At 36.9% G+C, this 21228-nt stretch overlaps 1 protein-coding gene across 2 annotated transcripts in view; it reads left to right on the top strand.

Annotated features, from left to right (window-relative positions):
* Positions 1-21228, top strand: part of PHIP (pleckstrin homology domain interacting protein) — a 100111-nt gene that overhangs the window by 41108 nt on the left and 37775 nt on the right. For both annotated transcript variants that reach the window (XM_052694345.1, XM_052694334.1), the window contains exons 16-18: positions 14233-14361; positions 19093-19318; positions 20961-21098. In XM_052694345.1, coding sequence (XP_052550305.1) covers positions 14233-14361; positions 19093-19318; positions 20961-21098 — 493 coding nt within the window. The remainder of the gene's footprint in view (positions 1-14232; positions 14362-19092; positions 19319-20960; positions 21099-21228) is intronic.

Here is a 21228-nt window from a genome sequence, read left to right as displayed (position 1 = left end):
TGCTTTTAATACATTTTTGTGTAGGCCATCTTGAAGCATGCATTTGTAATATATAGGCCAAGGTCCTGCATCCAGGAAAGTTGAGAGAAATTTCTGATCGGTGTAGTGGGACAAATACTGAATTTGTAAAATCTGAGAAGTCTTCTGGCTGTATTCCATAGTGTCATTTTTCAACGTGCTTCATCCACGAGAAATTGGAATGCTAGTTTGCATTGTCAGAGACACGTGTAAGAGACAGGGTGACAGAAGCCCTCCTGTAGTACTCTATCTCCTGCCTGGGAAACCAAGATAAAACCACGTTTATTTTTTTGTGTTCCTAATTCTTAATCTGGCTAAAACTCTTCAGGAGTCACTGATCTCAACAATGTTGTATGCTGCCTCAGCTCTGATTGAATGCAATCAGCCTTTCTGTGTAGAGCTCCTCCACATGCAGGTTTCAATTATGATCTGTTCTGCATTATGCTAGTTCTTCTGGAAGGTGGATGTAACAGGTATTTCTTTCTGCTTCTTGATATTAAGTAGGTCTTTATGTGTCATATTCTTCAAAAAGGTATTGTGTTATGCAATCCAGACCTTGCCTACTAGTTGAGAAAATTTGTAGAATGTTGTAGAATAAGCTTCATCCAGCTTTCAGCTGTAGTGGAATGACAGTTTTAGAAGCCAGCATAAGGATCATCTGAAGAAGAGATCTGGCATAGATACACTGGTTTAAAAAAAAAAAAAGAAAAGAGAAAAAGATAAACCAGCCAACCAAACAAAAGAACAAAAATCAGACATTTGGAAATGGACTCTGAACCCAGAGAAAGTTTTGACATGTTCAGTGTACAGAACAGTTCACAGAGAAGAAATTCTACTGAAATCTGTGGGAGAACCTAGACGAGTCCATTCAGGAGCTGTCAATTTAAATTATAGATGCCTGGGACTTTGGGCAACCCTTTGAAAAAACTGAAATGTATGAATCAAGGGTGAGAAGAGGCACAAACACTGAAAAAGATTGAAAATCTCATTTGAAAATCTTCAGAGTTGTAAAGAAATGTATAGATAATCAGAAGCTCTTAGCAGCTGATAATACATGCTTTGTGTTGGAAATAAATGTGGTAATATCTGCCTGTTGAGTGAGGTGAGGGAAATTGTAAATCTGGCAGTCAGTTTCACTCAAAGATGTGTGAGGCAGGTATCCTCTACAGTGAGAGGTATTTCTACAGTATGTTTCACCTGTGTTCTCTGTCTGATACTTCAAAAGACAAGAGTGGTAATCGGAATGTTTTTTAGATTACAGGGGAAAGGTGCTCCTACAGTGTGAAATTGGATTACTGTTACAGAGCTGCAACTGTTAAATGTTTTGGTTTACTAAGGTACTGCACAAATGAGCAGAGCTGCCAGTCTTTTCCCAGTTTCCTAACCAATGTGTCAACTGGGAACATCATTATATTAGCCACTATTAAATTATTCTGATAACTGCTGTTATCAAATGCTGTTCTGATAACATTTATGGGCTTGTTCAGTTTGTCATCTCATACTTCTGGAAAACAGAAAGGGATGGGAACGCTTTTACAGATTGGGTTATCTTGAATCAGATGGGGAATATAAATTAAAATAACCAAACCTGAAATTTGAATGACATGAGGTATCTACTTTGTCATTCAAGAACCTCACATCATTGCCTTGCAAAACTGTCAGTAGTAATATAACTAACACTGCCTATCTTTTTCATGGCAAAAATTCCTGTAAAAATTGCAGACCTTGGGGACATTGGTTGAATTAGAAAAATCTTAGGTGATTATTAGTGATAATCAGTCTAATCATGTATTCCCTTCCTATGTGGAATGCTTGTTATATCTAAAACATGTAAAATCCCTAAAGTGGAACTGGGTATTTATTAAGCTCTCCCCAGTCTGAATTCTTTCATTCTCAGCATCAAAAATCAAAGCTTGAGTCAGTTTGAAACTTAATTCCTTTTATCCAGTTAGTGAATGTGGAATTGCAAATCCCCTACCAGCCAGATAATTTTTTTTGTTCTGTGTTGAACTTATATCAAGGCTCAAAAACTTTGATTCCTCTACTTGTTGCAGACAGATGTCACTTGGAAACTGAGTGTCATGCAGAACATTCTCTTTGAGTTTGTTGTTTTGTTTTTTTTTTTAATTAACTTTGAATTTGCTGTTAAGTTAGTTAGCACAATCGCAACTGAATTTGAAACACCCTTGGTTTCTGCCAGATTTTAGTCTTTTTTAATTAATGATAGAGCTTGATCCCATAGGTGACTATCTACACATATGGGCTTACTCTCTGTAAGTATGTATATAATTTATATATTCCATGTTTTCATTTGTACTCTCCACTGTGATGATAGATTTTTGTATAGGTCTTAATTGCACAGCTTGATGTTTTAGTTCATGATCATACACTACTGGCTTAGCTTAAAGACTATGGTTGGCTAGACTCAAGAAATTTATTCCCTATCCTACGCCAAATAGTGAAATTTGCCATAGGAATATCAAAACTGAGATGTCTAAGGCTCTTTTAAACAATTTTGAGATTCAGCAAATAAATATTGGAGTGTATTTGCACATGCAAATACAACCATTTATTGTTGTTTGTAGCCTGTGTAATACATTTGCCATTCTTAATTTAATACAGCTGCTATTGTAACATGTGTTGTATATTTTTGTCATTCCTTTTTTCAAGGAATGAACTGAGTTTGTGGTTTTGGTGATGGAATACTAGGGTAATTTCATGGGTTGTAACTTGCTTGTATAGATGAGCATTTAGAAGACTTGCAAAGAAACCCAGGGTAATAAACCTTAAGTGATCACTACTGCTTAGTTTTAGAGCTTATGTGTTTCAGAAAAACAGTGTTTTTGCTGCAGAAGGACAGCACAAACCTAGTAAATGTTGAAACTGTGGCTCGTTACCCAGGTTCACTGAATGACTTGACAGTCTTGGCACCTGAACTCTTGGAGAGTATGGTTGTTAATCTCCAAAGTGGAATGCAATCACCCAGAACATCTTCAACGTACTGAACAGTATGTTAGATTTCAATGTCTTAATGGACACGGGCAAAAAAAAATGCTGAATGGTAAGCTCTCTTGTCAGAGCTAGTTGGTGATGGAGGGCATAGAGATGCATTTGAATTGCCAATTTTTATTCCAGTCTGCAGTGTGGCATTTGAGTCCCTTGTGTGGTAAGGCAGATTCTCAAAAACAGGAATTAAGACATAGCTAGGAGTTGTATTCAGCTCTTTGTTACTGCCTATTAGTTAAATATTCAGCTAGGAAACAGAACACTTAATTTCTGTTTACTTCTTGGATGGCAAGGTGTTCAATTCAATGCCTATTACTTACCCAGGACGTTGTCTCATCTGTGAATTTCTAGAATGGACTTTTTCCCCAACATACTCTTGAAGTTGTGCTGCTACAGAGAGGTGTGAATCTTGAATCTGAATTGGTATGTTGGGTTGGGTACATCTGTTCTAGGTAAATTGAAACCTTTGGCTCCAAGCTTTGTAAAAGCTTGAATTTGCAAGATTAGTGCTCTGTTAGGCCATTTAAAAAATAATAATAAAATGTGTTCACCACTCAGTTGTCATAGTGCCCGTTTTCTTTCAGATGTCCTTCCTCACTGAGTTACTTTTCATTCGACAAGAGTTTTGGTTTATTAGTATTTGGTTCCAGTATTGTCACTTGAATGGTGTGTGCTGTAACTTGGCCTAATACTTAAAATTCCCATAGGCCTTAACAAAAGTTTCTCAGTTCTAAGAATGTTTGATGGGACAGAAAACTACAGGAACTTGAGAGTCTTCCAGATCAAAAAGGAGGTACTTAATAACATTGGGAAGAGGCAAAAGTCTTGGTTGGTTTGGATTGTTTTTTGTTGGTATTATAATCACACATAAAGTGTTTGAGTTTGACTCCAAATATCTTTGTGGTATTGGAGTCATGCCCTCGATTTTTTTCTTTGATTTCTGTGACTTCCCTTCTGCAATAACTGACAGGGCTGAAGTCTGCTGGCTCAGACTACTTGCAGCAAGCTCTCCTTCTGTCTGGAGCTTTAATGAGTAGGTTTCTCCTGCAGAAAGGCAAATGCTACTTTATGTCACGGATGGGCTGCCCAGGAGAAGTATGTTTAAAGGAAAAAAATCTTCCCTAGACTATTTCAGGATATGTACTAAAAGGCCTTTCACTTTGTTGTGTGGAGTTATTTTTTGTTTTTGTGTTTGGTTAATAATTTGGTTTGCAGCATAGCCTAACAGTTGCAGGAACATATGGTGACTGCCATTACTTGCAAGTATGCAGCTGAGAATATGATTACTGTAATACAGTAGCAAGAATGAAGGACTAGGGATGGGTGGGAATTTTCCCAGTCTTTGTTAATTGTAGAACTTTTTATTTTTATTTTTGCACTGTTAGCTTCAAATATAATTGCTTGAATCGGATACTCAATTAAATATTGTAAGTAGTCATTGCAATTATTGTAAGCTTTTCATATTGGTTAACAGAGTCTTTCTGACTTTATGTTTAAAATAAAAGCTTTATGCTTAAAATAAAGAAAAACTGCTTTGTGTAAAGTTGAAATTAATAAGCAGGAAAGTAGGAGTACTAATACCTATATTTAAAAAACAAAAAGGTTCTCCTGATATATTAAAAACCAAAAACTACAACAACAACCCACTCCAAAAACACCAAGCAAGACCAACCAACATCTTACGTGATGAGATATTGTTCTTCGGACTTCCTGGATTGACTCCTTGCGAGTTGAATCTTGGAGAAGTTAGGCTCTGTACAGCCATTAGTAGGCTTCTTTACATCTCATGTCGTGCACGTGCCTCAGGAGCTCCTATGTGCTTGAACTTGTTAGTTTCAGACATTTGCTTGTAATCATGAAGTTCTACTTCTAATGCTTGTGAAGAATTCATTTGGATCAATTCCTGTTTCTACCTTAGCTTTAAGACCTCTGAGCACTGTTGTGCTTTTTGGGACATTCTGGGTAAATGATATTTCTGGAAACTACTTTGAATTGAGTTCAGAGGTGGCCTTCATATTCTGAAGAATGCTTTGAAATACTGATACTGAAAGAATGTTTTTACAGTCTTGTATTAAATTGACAAATCTGAATACTTCAAAATCTTCCTGCCTTTGTGCCTTTTTCCAACTTGCTGACAAGCCGAACCACCTTAGCCTATGATGCTTAAAGGTCACACTGTGTGTCTTCAGCTGTTGTGGGTTTGCTGATTCCAAAGAATTACATGAGTGTACTTCAGAAATGCACTAACTGTAAACTAATGATTAGAAGCAACTTTGATTCTTTTTGGAGGGAGAAAAAGAAATCCTCTCCTTCTCCTGTATCCTCAGCCTCAGTTACACTGCAAAAGAAAAACTTTAATCTCTCCATGAAATGTGATTGTTCTCTCTGACTGCATGTTGCTTCCCCTGGAAACCAGATTGATACTTGAAGAATAATGGATGATTTCTTACAGTGCCCTAACTGTTACTGCTCGAGTGGGTGTTAGTCATTCTTCTACCCTCTGTCCTGCTTTATGGAAACCAGCAGAAAAAACCTTCAGAATTGCAAAGCCCTGGGGGAATGCTGACCTCCCTATTGCATCAGTATTGGACAAAGTAATAGGGTATTCTATAACAGTTCTTTGCTGTCTCTGAAAAACACCAGTCCGAAGCATAAGACCTGCTTTTTCATTGAGACCTACAATGACAGCATTATCTTTGATAGCTGTAGCTGCTGTAGAACGAGGTATTCTGCAGAACACATGAAAACTTGTGTTTGTGGAGGTGGGGGGCAGAAGTGGCATTTTCAGCTTGTGCTTATTTTCATTTAAATCTTTGTACAAAAATCCTAGCTGTTCTCTCTCATTCCAGGTGCTTTGCTGTGGGAAGCTCATGGCGAGCTCTCCCAAACTTTCATCCAAAATGTTACTTACTTTATGTAAATTGCAATTGTATCTAGAACTAGGATTTCTTGTCACTTGCTTGTGTTCAGCATGCTTACTAATTAGCAACAGATGATGATTAAACCTTAAATATGAACTTTTTAAAAAGCAAAGCAAGGTCTTAGTCTTTCATGTTAATTTTGCAGAATGTTAAATAGCTTATTCGAAGATTAGGCTAGTGTGAAGCATGTAGTTTCTTCTGTCTGTATGGAAAACAATGCATTAAAATCAGTACAGTGTTGACCTGAATTGGAAAGTGTTCATTAGCTAACAAGTTTAAGCTTTTTGCAGTTGCAGTTTTAATGTTAGTAATATGTGATTTTCATCCCATCTATTACAAAATTGTCAGCTCAGAAGCAAATTACTTGAGATTTTAGACTGAAGTTCAAATTTATCTGCATAAATATAACACTTCTATTTATTATTATTTTTTTTTAAGTGCTTAAAGATAACTGGGGATGAAACTTTCATCCTTGGAGTTTAGAGGTTAAAGGACATCCTACTGTAACATGAAATAAATATTTATAGACCTTTTGAGCACTATGCGTCATTCTGACTTTGCATTCTGTTGCTGCATCAGAACTTAAATATAATTTGCCTTCCTGAGTGCATTGGTGGGAAACAGCAGCTCTGAAGCTCCTCGTGCTTATCTGGGATGTTATGCTTATGTGCTTGGTTGGGATTAGAAAGGTATTGCAGAAGTTGGTAAACACACTTCTGGGATGGGAGGGTGGATGGAACCACAAACCTGAAGGCTTATTATTTTGAACTAGTATAAAAACATGAATGAAATGGTGAATCTCATAACTATTGAATTCTTTGGGTTATGACTTCTTTTGTAAAGTGTTTAGTGTTGTGCACTGTCTTACCAAATTGACAGAAGCTTGGACTGGCTTGTCTAGTTGAAACCTCAATTTCAATGTAATGTCATATTCAGCTTCATTTTTTTTTGACAAAGAAATATATATTGTTACTTTCAATGTAATTATCAATTAAAATTGTTTTTTAAAAATGTCTTTATATTCATGTCAAGTATTCATGAAGCTAAGAGGTAATAGAAATAGAAGTCTCGATGCATTTTTGAAATTATGTGCTGAATTGATTATCTGAAGAAAAATGCTTTGCTTCAGTAGATCTGTGTCTGCAATTGAGAAGATGAGAATCTAGCATCTGCTTTTTACACTTAGAGAATCAAAGCATTATTAAGTTTTTTAAGAGCAGTGCAAAACTTAGGTAGAAACGTTTCAGAAAGGTTGTCTGAGGACACACAGCTGTTCATTGGTACCTGACATACTTATTACTTTGCTGCAATAGCTTCTGTTAGACTGTGTTCTAACTTGTTATGCAGTAGGTAGGTAACGCTGTTACATGATTACAATAGTAAGATTTGTTTCTGGATATTGACAAACTTAATTCTAAGTCCCTTGGTTTTTCTGACTAGTCTTAAAATTTAGATCCAACTCTATGAAAAAATGTGTCTCTTCAGTCGTTTGTTTTCTTTCTAAGGTTGCTTGTTTCTTGAGAAGCCTTGGGCTGAAGAAACTAAAAGCCAGATTTTGTGTTTTGAAGATGATCTCTGAAATTGTTTTATTTCATTTGATTGTCTTTAAAAGCACTTGGGCAATTAGAATCAGCAAGCAGGTGTTACATACTTTGTAAAGCCACTCTCTCCTGGTTATGTGAAGATGACAATAGAATAGGTCTTAATGTGCTGCTGCAGTATCAGATGATATCATAATGAAACAGGTTGTACTTCTAGAAATGCAGACAAAAAACTAGCAAATGTAATGATGATATTAAAGCAGTAGTTGTATTTAATTGTTATATAATGCAGCTATCAAATAGTTGTGTTACATGCTTGTTGTTGAAATTGCAAATGTGTACTGTCACTCAGTGGGACAGCTTCAAGCAGATGATACATTCTTAATGGTTTTGCTTTACTGTTACTGTTGTGAATAGATTCCTTTTTACAGCCAGGAATTATTTAATATGTGCAGACCTGTTAATGCAAATAAATGCTTTATGTTTTAGATCCAAAAATTCAAAATCGTATGGACATTGAGAAATAAGGATATGATTGCTGAAGCTAATGTCTGAGGTTTTGTTTTCGTATCTACAGCTACTAGCTGATACGTAATTAATGTAAACTTGTCTGATATTCCTGATTCAGTGCATTTCTTTCCAAGTGTAAGATTTGTAAGATAGATGGTAAGCATATTGCAAGGCCTTTCTTTCAAGCTTTTACATTTTCCCAACCTTGCAACATATACCGTATCATCTGGAAGATTTTAGTAGAAACTCTCACTTAGCTTTGATGCCTGGATGTATTGTGAATCTATGTGAAGCTGTGAACAGTGACTTAGAAGAGTTATGCACTAAACTTGATCAAGCATCCCATAAGAATGTTACTGTTTCACGCAGTGGAAACCGTTGAGGGTGTAATTGTAACCCTCCTTAGAGTAACTGGAGAGCCTGCCGCACTACTGGATTGAGGGATGCTTTTTCCCTCTCCCCAGTCTGTGTCTTTTTTCTCCTTACACATCTTAGTTTTTATTAAAAAAAAAAAAAAAAAAAAGTGAGGGAAAATTGGGAACTGGCATGGAGGTGATTGTAGTAATATATTTCATAATGGAGATGTCCAGTTTTTGTGAATTTCACCAGACTCCCTCTCCCCATCCCCCAGTGATGATTTAAATATTTAATTACAACTTAATCCTTACTTTTTTTCTAGAATTTACTGTGTCAGTGTTATAACAGCATCAACTGATTGAGATCAGAGGGGTTTCTTCCTGCAAGCTGTCAATCAAGCAGAGACTACCAAGTTGCAATTCCTTTTTTTTATTTTTGCATGCTCCTCCTTCAGGGAGCTGATTGTTGGCTCTGTCCTTTGTTTTTAAATGAATATTTCATAACAGGCAATGACTATGCTGTGCCTCCTTATGTCTGTTTAGCAGTCTTTTTCGTACCTTTTCTTCTGAGGTCTAGTCATTAGTTTGAACTCTTAGTGAGCAATTTCATCTTCTCAGAGAAAGTGTATTCTTTCACTGATCTGTTTTCTTATGTTCTCACGCTGCTTTTATTTTCGGTGCAGTCTGATAAACTGAAGCCCCAACAGCATTATCATATCAGTTACAACATTGTTTCCTTTTCATTAATCAGTAAGCCTGAATTGCCTGCCTAGGCCTTGTTGGCAGATTCCCGATGAGATTTAGCCTAAATGGCATACTAAAAAGTTGTAGTCCCTCTCAGAAGCATGGCATGGAAGATCAGATTTCATTCAGGACAGCTCAACAGAGTTCTCTCTGCATCGATTGTTTCTGCCATATGAGGTGATTCTTTTGGATTAATATCTGGAAAGGCAAGCCACTTGCTCATATGGGCAAACTATCTCCAGCATTAGTGGAGATTTAAAGACCATTTATTTTGTATGTAGTGGCCTTCATAATGTCTGAAGAAAATTCCTGTTTTACTGGGATAATATAGATTTTTGTAGTCTTGGACCTCATCTGAAACACAGAACGACTTAAAATAAGATTTTGAATTGGTCAGTTGTAGTCTTACTGAAATCTTTTCGAAAGGTTTCACCTTTGAGTAGTATGTACAGACATATAAAGGATCTGGAAGAGTAAAGACTTCATCATGCTCTGTTAATTTGGGGGAAAAAAAAAGCAAAAAGAAATACAGTACTGAATTTGCAGAGTATTTAGTAACAAAAAAAAAAATTGTAAATACTTCTTGGAGATTTATCTAAGTTGGAGCACCCATGGGTGATCTGCAAGATATTTTAATGGACTTGGTAAGAAGTCTGATATTTTTTTAGCTTATCACAGATCAGAGATTGCTCCTTAGAGCAAAAGAGAACCTAAATATGCAAGGGGAGACTTCCCAAATAGCTCGAGATTGACTTGATTTAAGCAGCTGTAATATAGTGTCAACACTTACAAAAGAGTCTATTTGCTTTAATAACAATTAATTATCTTTGCTTTTTATTGGTATTTTTAGAAAGTTCTTCTGGCATATCATTGTTGTGATTGGAAGAATCTAAATTTTAGTTCTCAAATTTGAATGTTGCTTGTAATTGGTTTTCAATTGTACCCAAACATTCTAGCAGGCTTGCAGTCTTCCTGCTAAAGAATTCTGAATATGTGTTCTCTTTCCTTAGTGTCTGTGCTAAGAGACTGAGCTCTGAGGTTTTCCATTCTCACAATAAGTGAAAATATTTCTCTGTAGCTGTTGCAGTTGGAATTTGCTTCTCTTGAGTATGAGAAGCAAAAATTATTTGTATTCTTTTAGAAGAGTTCTTTTGTCTTATTGCCTACTTGTCTAGCCGTGTGTGAGCTTTTTCTTTCTTGTCTGGATGTACCTCTGGTGTGCTTTAGGATTATAGTTTTCTTTTTGTTGTTGCATCATATGTAATACCTTGCAGTCAGTGATCTTTCTTCCTGTGTTTCCAACTAATTGCCTCAGTCTCTTAATGTGAAGGAAAATATCTACATCAGGCTAGAGAAGACTTAGTTCACTGACTTAAAATGATGCTGATGACTTGTGTTGGAAGATGAGATGGAACTGCATAGGTAGAAGTGCATGGGCAAAGTTCTGTTAGAAAACTATTTCTAATAATCTTACTACGTTCATGGCCTACTGCATTTTTTTCTTGTTGACTTCTAATTGCTTCAGCTGCTGTGTCCCACATCTGTTCTTAGTGGTTGATTTGCTAATGTTCATTTCATCAACAGTTTTTTTTTTTCCTGTAGTCTCTAATAGAAATACCTGGATGGAGGGACTTTGCTGTTTGCATTCTTTTAGCTCTGTGCGTCTTCTTCAAAACCAAAAACTATTATCCGTTCTTAGTAAGTTTGCCTACTGCACAGTTCTCCTACCAATCACAATTTCTTCCATTTGAATTAAGTGCCATGTCATGTGACAGTGCCGTGCCTGTGAAATCCAGCTAGGTTTTGTGTTTGTTTTCTGTTTTTGTTTGTTTGTTTGTTTTTAAATAAATGAATTATATTTTCTTGGCATACAAAATCAGTTAATTTAATGAAGGAAGTCTGCTAAGTTTTCTGGTAACCTCTACTGCTTCTTTAGGAGGAAGTTCTTCACTTAGAGAGTGGTGACGCACTGGAACAGGTTGCCCAAGGAGGTTGTGGATGCCTCATCCCTGGAGGCATTCAAGGCCAGGCTGGATGTGCTCTGGGCAGCCTGGTCTGGTGGTTGGCGACCCAGCACACAGCAGGGGGGTTGAAACTCAATAATCATTGTGGTCCTTTTCAACCCAGGCCATTCTGTGATTCTGTGATTTCTACCGCATGTGCTGTGTGTTCCTTAAAAACTAGCTTCTAAGTCTTTCATACTAACTATTGATAATGGGTCAAAAAAGCTCCATCTTCTCTCTTTTTCTAGGTACTTCTCCATTTTTGAAACAAGAAACTACTTTGAGGATCTAAGACGTTTCTTTATACTGTAGTTTCAGAACTATTATCTCTGGTTTAAGAACAACAAACTCTTTTGAACCGAGAGGAAAAGAATAGCTGTCCATTTTCATTCTTAATCAACATTCCTCTCTTTGACATTCTGATGTCCTTCTGTTTCCTTGCAAATGAAAATGCAGACATACAGCATAATTCTCGGAGTTGTTGATAATAAAAGTAGTCTTACCTTATTCTTCTTTGTATGCGCCTGAATTTCTTCCTTGTTTGTAACTGAAGAATCTTTGCTACTTGCTTTGCTAACAAGTGTCTTAATGTGCTGACTTATTGGCAGTCCTCACAATGTATGCGCAGCTCTTAATTAATCAGTGTGCTTTTTTGTTCTCATGGTGGTGGTGTCTTCTCCCTGCCACAGATATCCTCTCATTCAGCAAGGAAAGGTTTTAAAAAGGAAAAAAACATTTCACTTTGTTTGGGATGCAGTCTTCAGACAGTACTCGTACCTTTGACTTAAAAGGGATGGAGTGAGGAAGGCTTCCTTTTTGCTCAGTCCTACATTTAGCTTGCCAAAGTTAGAACTTCATTGATTTACTTCAGCTTTACCTTTTGCAACTTAATGTTTAGTTTCTGTTCCAGGTGACCAAATCCTGTGTTAACTTTATTATTAAAGGAATTCCATTGTGAAGTGTAATTTATTAAAATATTTTTATGTGTGTGTGTGTATATATATGTATATGTATATACACTAGATATCACACTCTGGCAGGCTTTGCCAATTGCTTTTAATAGCAATTGTGCCTTGGAAGCTTATCAGTAAGAGTAATTTTTTGTTTTTGTAATATTAAAGGTCTTAATTTCCAAGTAGTGGTACACCACACTTGAGGGGTTGTACTAAACAATCCTAGTTCTGTCCTTTTTATAAGCATGTTTTACACCAGATTCTGACCATATTTACAGTGAAACTGTTTAATCTGTACTAATTACTGAATAAGTAAATGACTGTATTTTCTTTCTTATATAAAGGAATGTCTTCCAAATAATGTTTCACTCATGAATTTCATACATGAAATTTCTTGAAAATGGTCCATCTAAGCCATTTCTTGCTGGGAAGAATTAAAAGTAAAAAACAATCTAAGATCTGGATTTATTTTCCTTCTATTTCTAAGTTTCCCCCGCCCCCAGTAGTTAGCAAGTAGTTCGTTCCTAATCATGCTTTGTTTTCCTTGTGAAACAAAGTCTTCAATTCTTGGGCTCTATAGGAGGACTCTGGAAGAACTTGAATGTTAGGAGGCTTGATACTTTTATATTTCTTTTGTTGGGGTAAGGCAGTCAGCAGTCTCTTATGTATGTAGTTCTTTTTGAGATTTTTCCTATACATCTGTAAAGCTTGCACTTGGGATGGAGTTCCTTCCCCTTTTTATCTGCCTCTCCATACCGTCTCCCTTGAATAAGATGAGCTTTCTGTATGCAAAAAAGCAGCACAAAGTTGTAATTTTGCCATGTTGTTGGATCTTGCTTAGCCTGGAGTAATTCTGCGTTCTTAGCTGTTGCAATGTTAGTGCCACTCACTTGAAGCTCTGTTGTTATTTTCCATCTTTGTCTGTAGGATACTTCTATTAAGAATTTGTTCTTTCTGGAATAATGGGCAAAATAGAACATAAAACTTGAATTGATTTATGTTCCTTTTATCCCAATCCAGAAACTTATATGGAGAGTACTTGTAGTAGGAAAGACTTTGGTCCAATGATTGAAGCCCTGGTCACAGGTGTAGCAGCCTTTACTGTCGGGAGGGTGTGCAGGGGAGCAGGAATGCTGCAGGACTATGGGCAAAAGAAATGGACTTCTTGCCTTAGTCTCAGTCTGCAATTTAGTGAAGGTACTGCCTGCTTCACCGGATTTTTGAGGCTTAGTTCATTAACTTTGGAAGTAATGCTGATGGCCCCTGGAAGGTGCTGTTGAAGTATATAGTGCTTCTGCGTGCAGGCTGAATACTGTTGTTTGTTCTGGCAGTACATAGGCCCTCCACAGCTAGGGAAAGAATTACTTTTTTTTTCTTTTTTTTTTCTTTTTTTTTCTTTTTTTCTTTTCTTTAAAGAAAATGCAGAAGTCCTTTACTGGGGAGAATAGAAAGGGGCTTTCTGAAGAGGTGCTGAAGACGTGAAAATTCAGAGTGGTGATTGGTCACCTCTGCTTGATTGACAGGTTGCAGGGAAAAACAAAAACCCATTTGTTCTGGCTTAAAGGAACTGGAAAACAGAAAATGAGTATCAGGTAAAAATTCCTTTTTTAAAATCTTTGCAGTTCTCCTTTTAAAAAGTGGAGTTTTTACAAAAATCAAAACCTCCCCCACTCCGATAAATTAGGAGTAGGAATTACAGAAAGAGGCAGTTGCTAAGTTGTGTAATGTGGGTTGTCAATGTCAGTGTGTTTTGCAGTGGGCAGGTGTCCTGAAGCACCACAGCAGCCATTGCTATGGGCTAGCTTAGCAAAGAGGCAGAGGATTGAAACGGTGTAGTGACTAAAGCCCTGAACTGGACCCAGCTCTCTGTTTAGGTTTATTAGCAGGACATTCAAAGGGGAAGCTTTTATTTTCACTTCCTGTACTGTGCCTGCTTTGTGGATTAAGTCTGTCAGTTTCTACTACTATCAATTTGGCATCTTTCATGAGCTTTACTCTAAAAATCCAATGGAAAGCGAATAGCCAAAAAAGTAAGCTGTTTTAAAGGAACTTCCATCTAGCAGTACACTACCTTGCAGATTTTATATAAATTTCAACATCAGCATCACAGTTTTGCTAATCATAATTGACAACAATTTGTTTCTGGTAACTTAATCATTTTGTATATTGATGTATTTCAGATTGAAGGACAAGGACATGGTGCAGTTTTTGACTGCAAGTGCTCTCCTGATGGGCAGCATTTTGCATGTACTGATTCTCACGGTCACCTTCTGATTTTTGGCTTTGGTTCCAGTAGCAAATATGACAAGGTACAGTACAAGATATGTGTCAAAATGTTTATCTGTTTTGAATGTGTTTATACAAACCTTGTTAGAGCTTCAGCTCAAGAGAGTGCATCGTTAACTCATTTTTCAGTTATGAATGTGTGACTCCTGTTGTTGTTAACAGTGTTTTCTTTCACTGTCTTTTGTTTTCAACTACAGATACATGCTGTCAAGCATGTTTTATTTGCATGGGAAATTACAAGTAAAAATAAAAACACCCGGTCACTCTCTGCTCAGTGAAATTAGCGAGGTTACCAGTGTCCTTCTGGATCCACGTGAATAATGGGTAGTGGAATTGGAAATAGTTAAATATTTTGCTTTAAGTATTTTTCTTGTTTCTAAGATGAAAAATGTGGGGAGGTGTAATAGAACCAGCTCCTGGTATCTGTATTGAAGCACTGCATAGCCTGAGTGGCAATTATGTTACTGCAAATGTATTATATATTCTAGCTTAAAAAAAAAAAAAAAAGAAATTGTCTGCTGTGTTTCTGCTGTCAAGGAATGCCATGGTGCTTACATGGCAATGCTCTACCATTACTGTGTGATTAAAATGTTACATCTTTATTCTAAGACTATACTCAGCATTATTCTAAGTCCAGGTGCCTTGCAGCAGACCCTCATGACTGTAAATAATTGGTGGTGGTTTGTTTTTCCCTGTTGATGAGCATGTCCTTTGAGTTGTGTAGGTTACTAGTTAGGAGTCCTACTTAAGAGTTTTTCTTTTATCACCCAGAAATGAGGTGACGTCTCTTTCCTTTTCTAGGCTTAAACAGAGATATCTGTCCCAAGGTTTTCATATATGCACCTGGTATCTAGTACTTACAGGTTGTTGAAATGCTGGCTTCTGGATTTTGCTTTCTACTTGTGGATCTTTTGACTCAGACTGGCCTCAAAAGCACCATGTCAAATATTAGTGAAGAGGGGCCTGAAGAAGAGATAACAAAAGCAGTTTTAATCTTTGTCATACAAACAACTGCAATTATTTATTTTGTGTTCTAGCTCTTATTTTGATGTCAGTTACAGCAGCATCATGTGCTAGAATATTTTATGATTATGTTTCTCAACTATAACTTGAAGCACTTATTTGGAGGCTAGCAACTGTAACTGTTACTATGGCTCAATCCACCAGAGCATTTTCCCTTTCGTTTCAGGGAAGACAAACAGGAGCAGAGTTACCACAGGCAAGGAAAACTGACATTATCAGATCAGTTTTCAGGTCCTTCTGTCTTTCAGTGTTCTTATTCTTCTAAACTTTAAATCCTGATGTGATTATTGTCACTGTGTTCATTAATTAGTCTTTTTCTCTCCAATCATTTTGGTAGTGCATAATCCCCTGAAACTCATAAGTGTTGGAAATGAAGTGTGAGCAAAAAGCAATTGTTGTCTTTGCTGTGGTGGACCAAGAGTCTCTGTTATGTAACTGTCTGAAAACATTCCTTGTGAGGGATTTGACGTGTTTGAAGAAAAACAATTTTCACACCTTGAATATTACAGACCTTTTGGTCTTTGGAATTTTATCTGCAGTCTGCAAGAAAAGATTGTTCAAAAATTTGAAGTTATTTGTGATTTAAAATTGTTCTCTTCAGCTGCTACTGTTGTAATCCTGTCATTACTGACCATAGAAGAAATGGAAACACAGGATTTGCATCTCCATCTTAAATGTCAGCTTAGAAGTTACAGACCTCTTTCATTTCTTGTTCCAATTCTTCTTTTATTTTTGTCTTCCTGCCTTATGGAGCGAAGTGAATATATATTGGTAGGTGCTGGGGATTTGCTGCTCTGTTTTTTTGATGCCCCACCTCTCAGCTCCTTGTTTTTTGTTAATTTAATTGGGTGCTGGTTTTAGTCTGATTTCCCAGATATCGTGTGAGAATAAGTGCTAGTAGGAAGTACAGAGTTGGTTTTGTTTGTTTGTTTTGTTGGTTTTTTGTTTGTTTGTTTTGCTTAAAAATGGTTTCCATGCATCTTAGGGAATGATTTTTTACAGGATGAAGAAGCACGATAACCAGTTCTGCACTCTTACATTTGTGAGATCTGTTCAGGGCAATGATTCTAGCTGAAATCTTGTCAGCTTTGCTATGAGCAGGCTCTTGATTTTCAAAAAGGGACTATGCTTATTGTTCACTTTTGGCTCCTTTAGTATTTGATCCATTTAATGGAACTTGAGCCAATTTCAGATCAATTCTTTGAATTTCTGACTGCGTGAAGATCATCAGGGATGAGCTGAGCTCACAGATGAGCCCGTGCACACTTCTGAAGTTCTTGCATAGATAGAAACTTCACTAGAGAGGAATAATGAACCTGAAGATGCAGTACTTCCATGTCGATTGCTCAAACCACAGTTCTTTGTTTCTCGCTGACAGCTCTTGTGTGATGCATAGGTGCAGTAATGAAAAAATCTCTGCATTTGTGTATGTGTACCCATCTGGAGAAACTGAACATTCAGCATGTGTGTTGTGTAGTTACCAAAGAATTAACTCTTGTACAGCTCCGACCTTGTGGAAAGTTTTCTCACCTGAAGCAAGTAGCATGAAATTCAAAGGACTTGTATGTCCTAGTGGTGGTATAATCTTGTGTGTGTGTGTATGTATGTATGAATTTAATCTCTAAAAGTTTATCAGGAAGCAGATCTGTTCGTTAATACTTCTGTTTGACTGCTGGACATGTTAGCAAATGAATGTAGCCATTTGAGATTCCCTAAATTCTTCTGATTTTTCTCTGGACCCAAACTAGCCTGAAGATAAGATCATTCTTGAGGTTCCAATAGGTGCTTTGAGGAGTTCTGTCCAAACCCAGGCACTGAGCCTGGGTTTTGGGTGCTGTTCTTACCATGGAGTAAAAAATTGTTTACTCTCTGATTGCATTGCAGAATACAAATTAAAGGTAATGGCGAAGAGGTCCCTTATGATCTTGTGTCAGAGATCATGAGGATATGCTGTGAGGATGCTGGATGTGAGAGGAAGAATTTCCAGATCTCCACTTGGTCATGAAGTTTTTTAAGCTTGGGATGTAGACGGCACTATACAACCAAATAAAACACGTTAGAGTCCATCAACGTAGTAAAGCACATTAAAGTTCACAATCTGAACAATCTTACCATTGGAATCTTTCTTAGTGTGGGAAATACTTAATAGGAAAATTTGCAGTAGGTGAAAGTAGTATTCTACAGTTACATTGTGGGCAAAATCCTCATAAAGAACCTATATCTTTATCATGTCGAGCTAGCTGCTGAGCTGAAGGAACAAAGTTGGTAAGCAAGATTTGACTGTAATGCATCTTTCTCATTCAGCCTTTGTTAACAGAGGCACTGCTTACTTTCATCCAGGGCTTCTTATTGATGAGGGATGTTGCCTTGTCCATGTGTACTTTATAAGGGTTACCCTTTGAATCCTGAAGTAAATTTTTTTTATTCTGTAGCTTTCCATGCATCTTTTGAATTTTCTTCCTGGTGTAACTTTCCTGAATTTGTGTGGGGTCCAGATCCCACATTTATTTTTCTAAATTTGCATTGTGTACATGTAGCTACTTGCTGATTCTGTAACTGACATGTTTGATTCTTTCCTCGTCTTCTTACATCCCTCATTGAGAATGTAGACCTCTGAACATGATCTGTTCCAGATGCTCCAGATGCTCTAACATCTGCAATACTGATTTCTACATAACAGATTACAGGAAATTGTGTTATGAATTGTTCACGATAGAGCATATTCGGAAAACAGAATGTTTTCTACATGGGCACTCCTTTGACTGTGCTAACATATCTGTCTTTTAACACCTAAGAGAATTTTTTTTTTCGGGTTCTCTATGCCTTCATTCATTTGCTCAGTTATTTTTATTCTGTGCTGGAAATCTTTTTATGAGTAAATCATGATTTTATGATTTTACTTCTACTCGTTAAAAGTTAAACTGAGTGTGCATTACCAAGAGGGTTGCTTGTCAGTAAGTAGTGCTGGAATGTGTAGTATATGTAGTATATGTCTTCTGTTCTCTTTTCTCCTTGTGATTCAATGTCTTTCTGAATGCAGTGTTGAGATATGTGTGCCAGTGAAAGGTGATTCCAAAAGCCTTTTTACATACTATTTGGACAACAGAATTCCTTAATCTGCAGTGTCTGTGGATTATCAACTAGAATAAATTATGAGCAAGTGGACTGAAATAATTTTGAAGTTGAAGATTTCAGCTTCAAATTAGCTTTATTTTAGCTACTGCAACTTTCTGATGTATTTTGTACTATAGTAAAAATTGTGAGTCTGACTTCTGGTGATAAAATATACGGAGTGATGCAATGTGATAAATATTTTCCTTATTCTCTTCTTACACCAGAGTTCATAAGCCTATGGCATAGTTTACATTATCAGATACGTGTATGTGAGAATTTGAGACCTTTTTATTATGTCAATGCTGTGTTCCATCAAACATCTACAAGTATGTAAAAATTGCCCCATTTGTCTGTTCAAGTGCTCTCCATAATCAAACCTGCAATTTATTTTTTCTTTTCGTGATGAGAATATAGAAAGTGAATGCTGGAAGATAGTCACTTTTCCTCTGTAAGGTGAGATGAACAGAGCAGTCTTGCTTATGCTTATGACCACCAGTGACATTGATAAAAAGATTTTTGTCAGTATTTTCTTCAGTGTGTTCATTAGTAGTCATTTTGAAAAAATACATATATGCATACATATATATATATATATTACAAAATGACTTTGTTTACAGATAGCAGATCAGATGTTCTTTCATAGTGATTATCGGCCCCTTATCCGTGATGCCAACAACTTTGTCCTGGATGAACAAACACAGCAGGCTCCACACCTTATGCCTCCCCCGTTTTTGGTTGATGTGGATGGCAACCCGCATCCTGCAAGGTATCAAAGGCTGGTTCCTGGTCGTGAAAACTGCAGGGAGGAACAGCTTATTCCTCAGATGGGAGTGACATCTTCAGGTATGGAAAACTTCAATTTGGTACATTGTTGCATTAGTAGTTGCCTGTAGATGTTATACATTTTCCCTCTCATTATGTTCTTTTTCTTCATTTTTGGGAGTAGTAGTTCATATAACATTGAAAAATTGCATTGTTCTGGCACTGATTGCTTGTGACAGACAAGTAACTGTTTGTCATCAGTCAGATTAATACTACTTGATGCTACACTATGAGTTAGCTTGGAATTTGTTTCATTTTGAAAACTGCATGATGTGGAATGAGGTTTCAGTTGATCCCTTTGGTTTAAGATATCCTACATCAAAAAGTCTAAAAGTCAGGTCTTCCTCCACAGATCAGTTGTGACAGGTAACACCTGAAAGAAGAGAAAAATACAGAACATACCAGTCTTCTTCCTCTGTAGATAAAGTCAGTCATTGTACTTGAACTTTGATTTGTTACGAGAACTCTCAAGTTTTGATAAGGATGGAAAATCTATGACATTTTTCTGAAGTCTTACAATACACATGTACTGTGCATGATGAACAGGAGTACGTTCAGTCTGTCACTGTGTAGAATACTACCTAGATGTGGTCCATGTGGAAATATGGGTGGAGAAAAGGAAGCAGTTCGGTTTTTTTCTTTTTTTAAGATCAGTTTGGAGTTATTTGTAGTATTTCCAACTGTTTTCATAAGACAGTATGTCTACTTATGAGTTCACCGAATAAATCTGACTGCCTTGCTACACATGTCGGAGAATATCCAACTGTGTTTAAACCAGAGCTCATGATTTCAAACTTCTGCTGCTTCGGCAAAGTTGACTGCAACTAAACCAACTTAAAAACTGAGAGCACTCTTAAATATTTATATTCTTACTGCATAGCATAATCAGTGTGGTTTCTTTCTTGCCACAGTCAAAGCTATGTATTTTGTAGCAAAATTGCTGTAATATTGAGTATTTCATCTTTCAAAGTTTATACCGCGATATCTCTTTTGATGATACTTGGAAAATAGTTTCTGTAGCTTGTTTCTTTGAATACTTTTACCCCTCATTACGAAGTTTTGCAAGTTCTGCTTCTGTTGACAAGAATTGCCCAGGCTCCACCCCGCCATGTGTTCAATTGAAGTTTTGATTAAAGTGTTCTGTGATGCATTTGGGCAGGCTGAGCACACAGTTCACAGAATCACAGAATTCTAGGCATTAGGAAGGACTTCTGGAGATCATCTAGTCAACCCCCCTACTAAAGCATGTCACAGTAGGTCACACAGGAAAGTGTTCAGGTGGATTTTGAATATCACCAAAGAGGGGCGCTCCATGACCTCTCTGGGCAGCCTGTTCCAGTGCTGTGTAACATTTGGTTTACACTGATTAAAGGTAACAAAAGTTGTATTAAGCTTCTGTATTTTTATTGCACTTGATCAAATTTAAACTTTTCTTGGAATTTGGGTCACCTTCACCCTGCTACAGGAAATTTAATGCAAGAACTTAAGAAAAAGTTATCCTATTTTACAAACAAGAACACCAAGGAAAAGACTATTAAAAATACGCTTAGGCAATACTTAATCGAATTATTGTGTACTGTACTTGTAAATTTGAAAGCCAAAAACTTAGATGAGCAGTTTGTGATACAAGGTTCTTTAATATTTGTGTGTTTTATTTCCACAGGATTGAATCAAGTCCTTAGCCAACAAGCAAACCAAGAAGTTAGCCCACTGGATAGCATGATTCAAAGACTTCAGCAAGAGCAAGATCAGAGGCGTTCTGGGGAGGCAGGAACTAGTACTACCAGCCGGATAAACAGAGGTAAATTACACACCTATGGTGAGGGTGTTCTGGTTTTCCAACTGAACCATCTGAAAGTTGGAAAAATGCTAATTGCATATCGTGTTGTATGATTTTGTTGAGCTACTAGAGAAGAAGTGCGGAATGATAG

This window comes from Tympanuchus pallidicinctus, unplaced genomic scaffold (genome assembly GCF_026119805.1).
Source record: "Tympanuchus pallidicinctus isolate F22 unplaced genomic scaffold, pur_lepc_1.0 scaffold1, whole genome shotgun sequence".
Lineage (NCBI taxonomy): Eukaryota > Metazoa > Chordata > Aves > Galliformes > Phasianidae > Tympanuchus > Tympanuchus pallidicinctus.
This window is presented reverse-complemented; position numbering and strand designations above follow the sequence as displayed.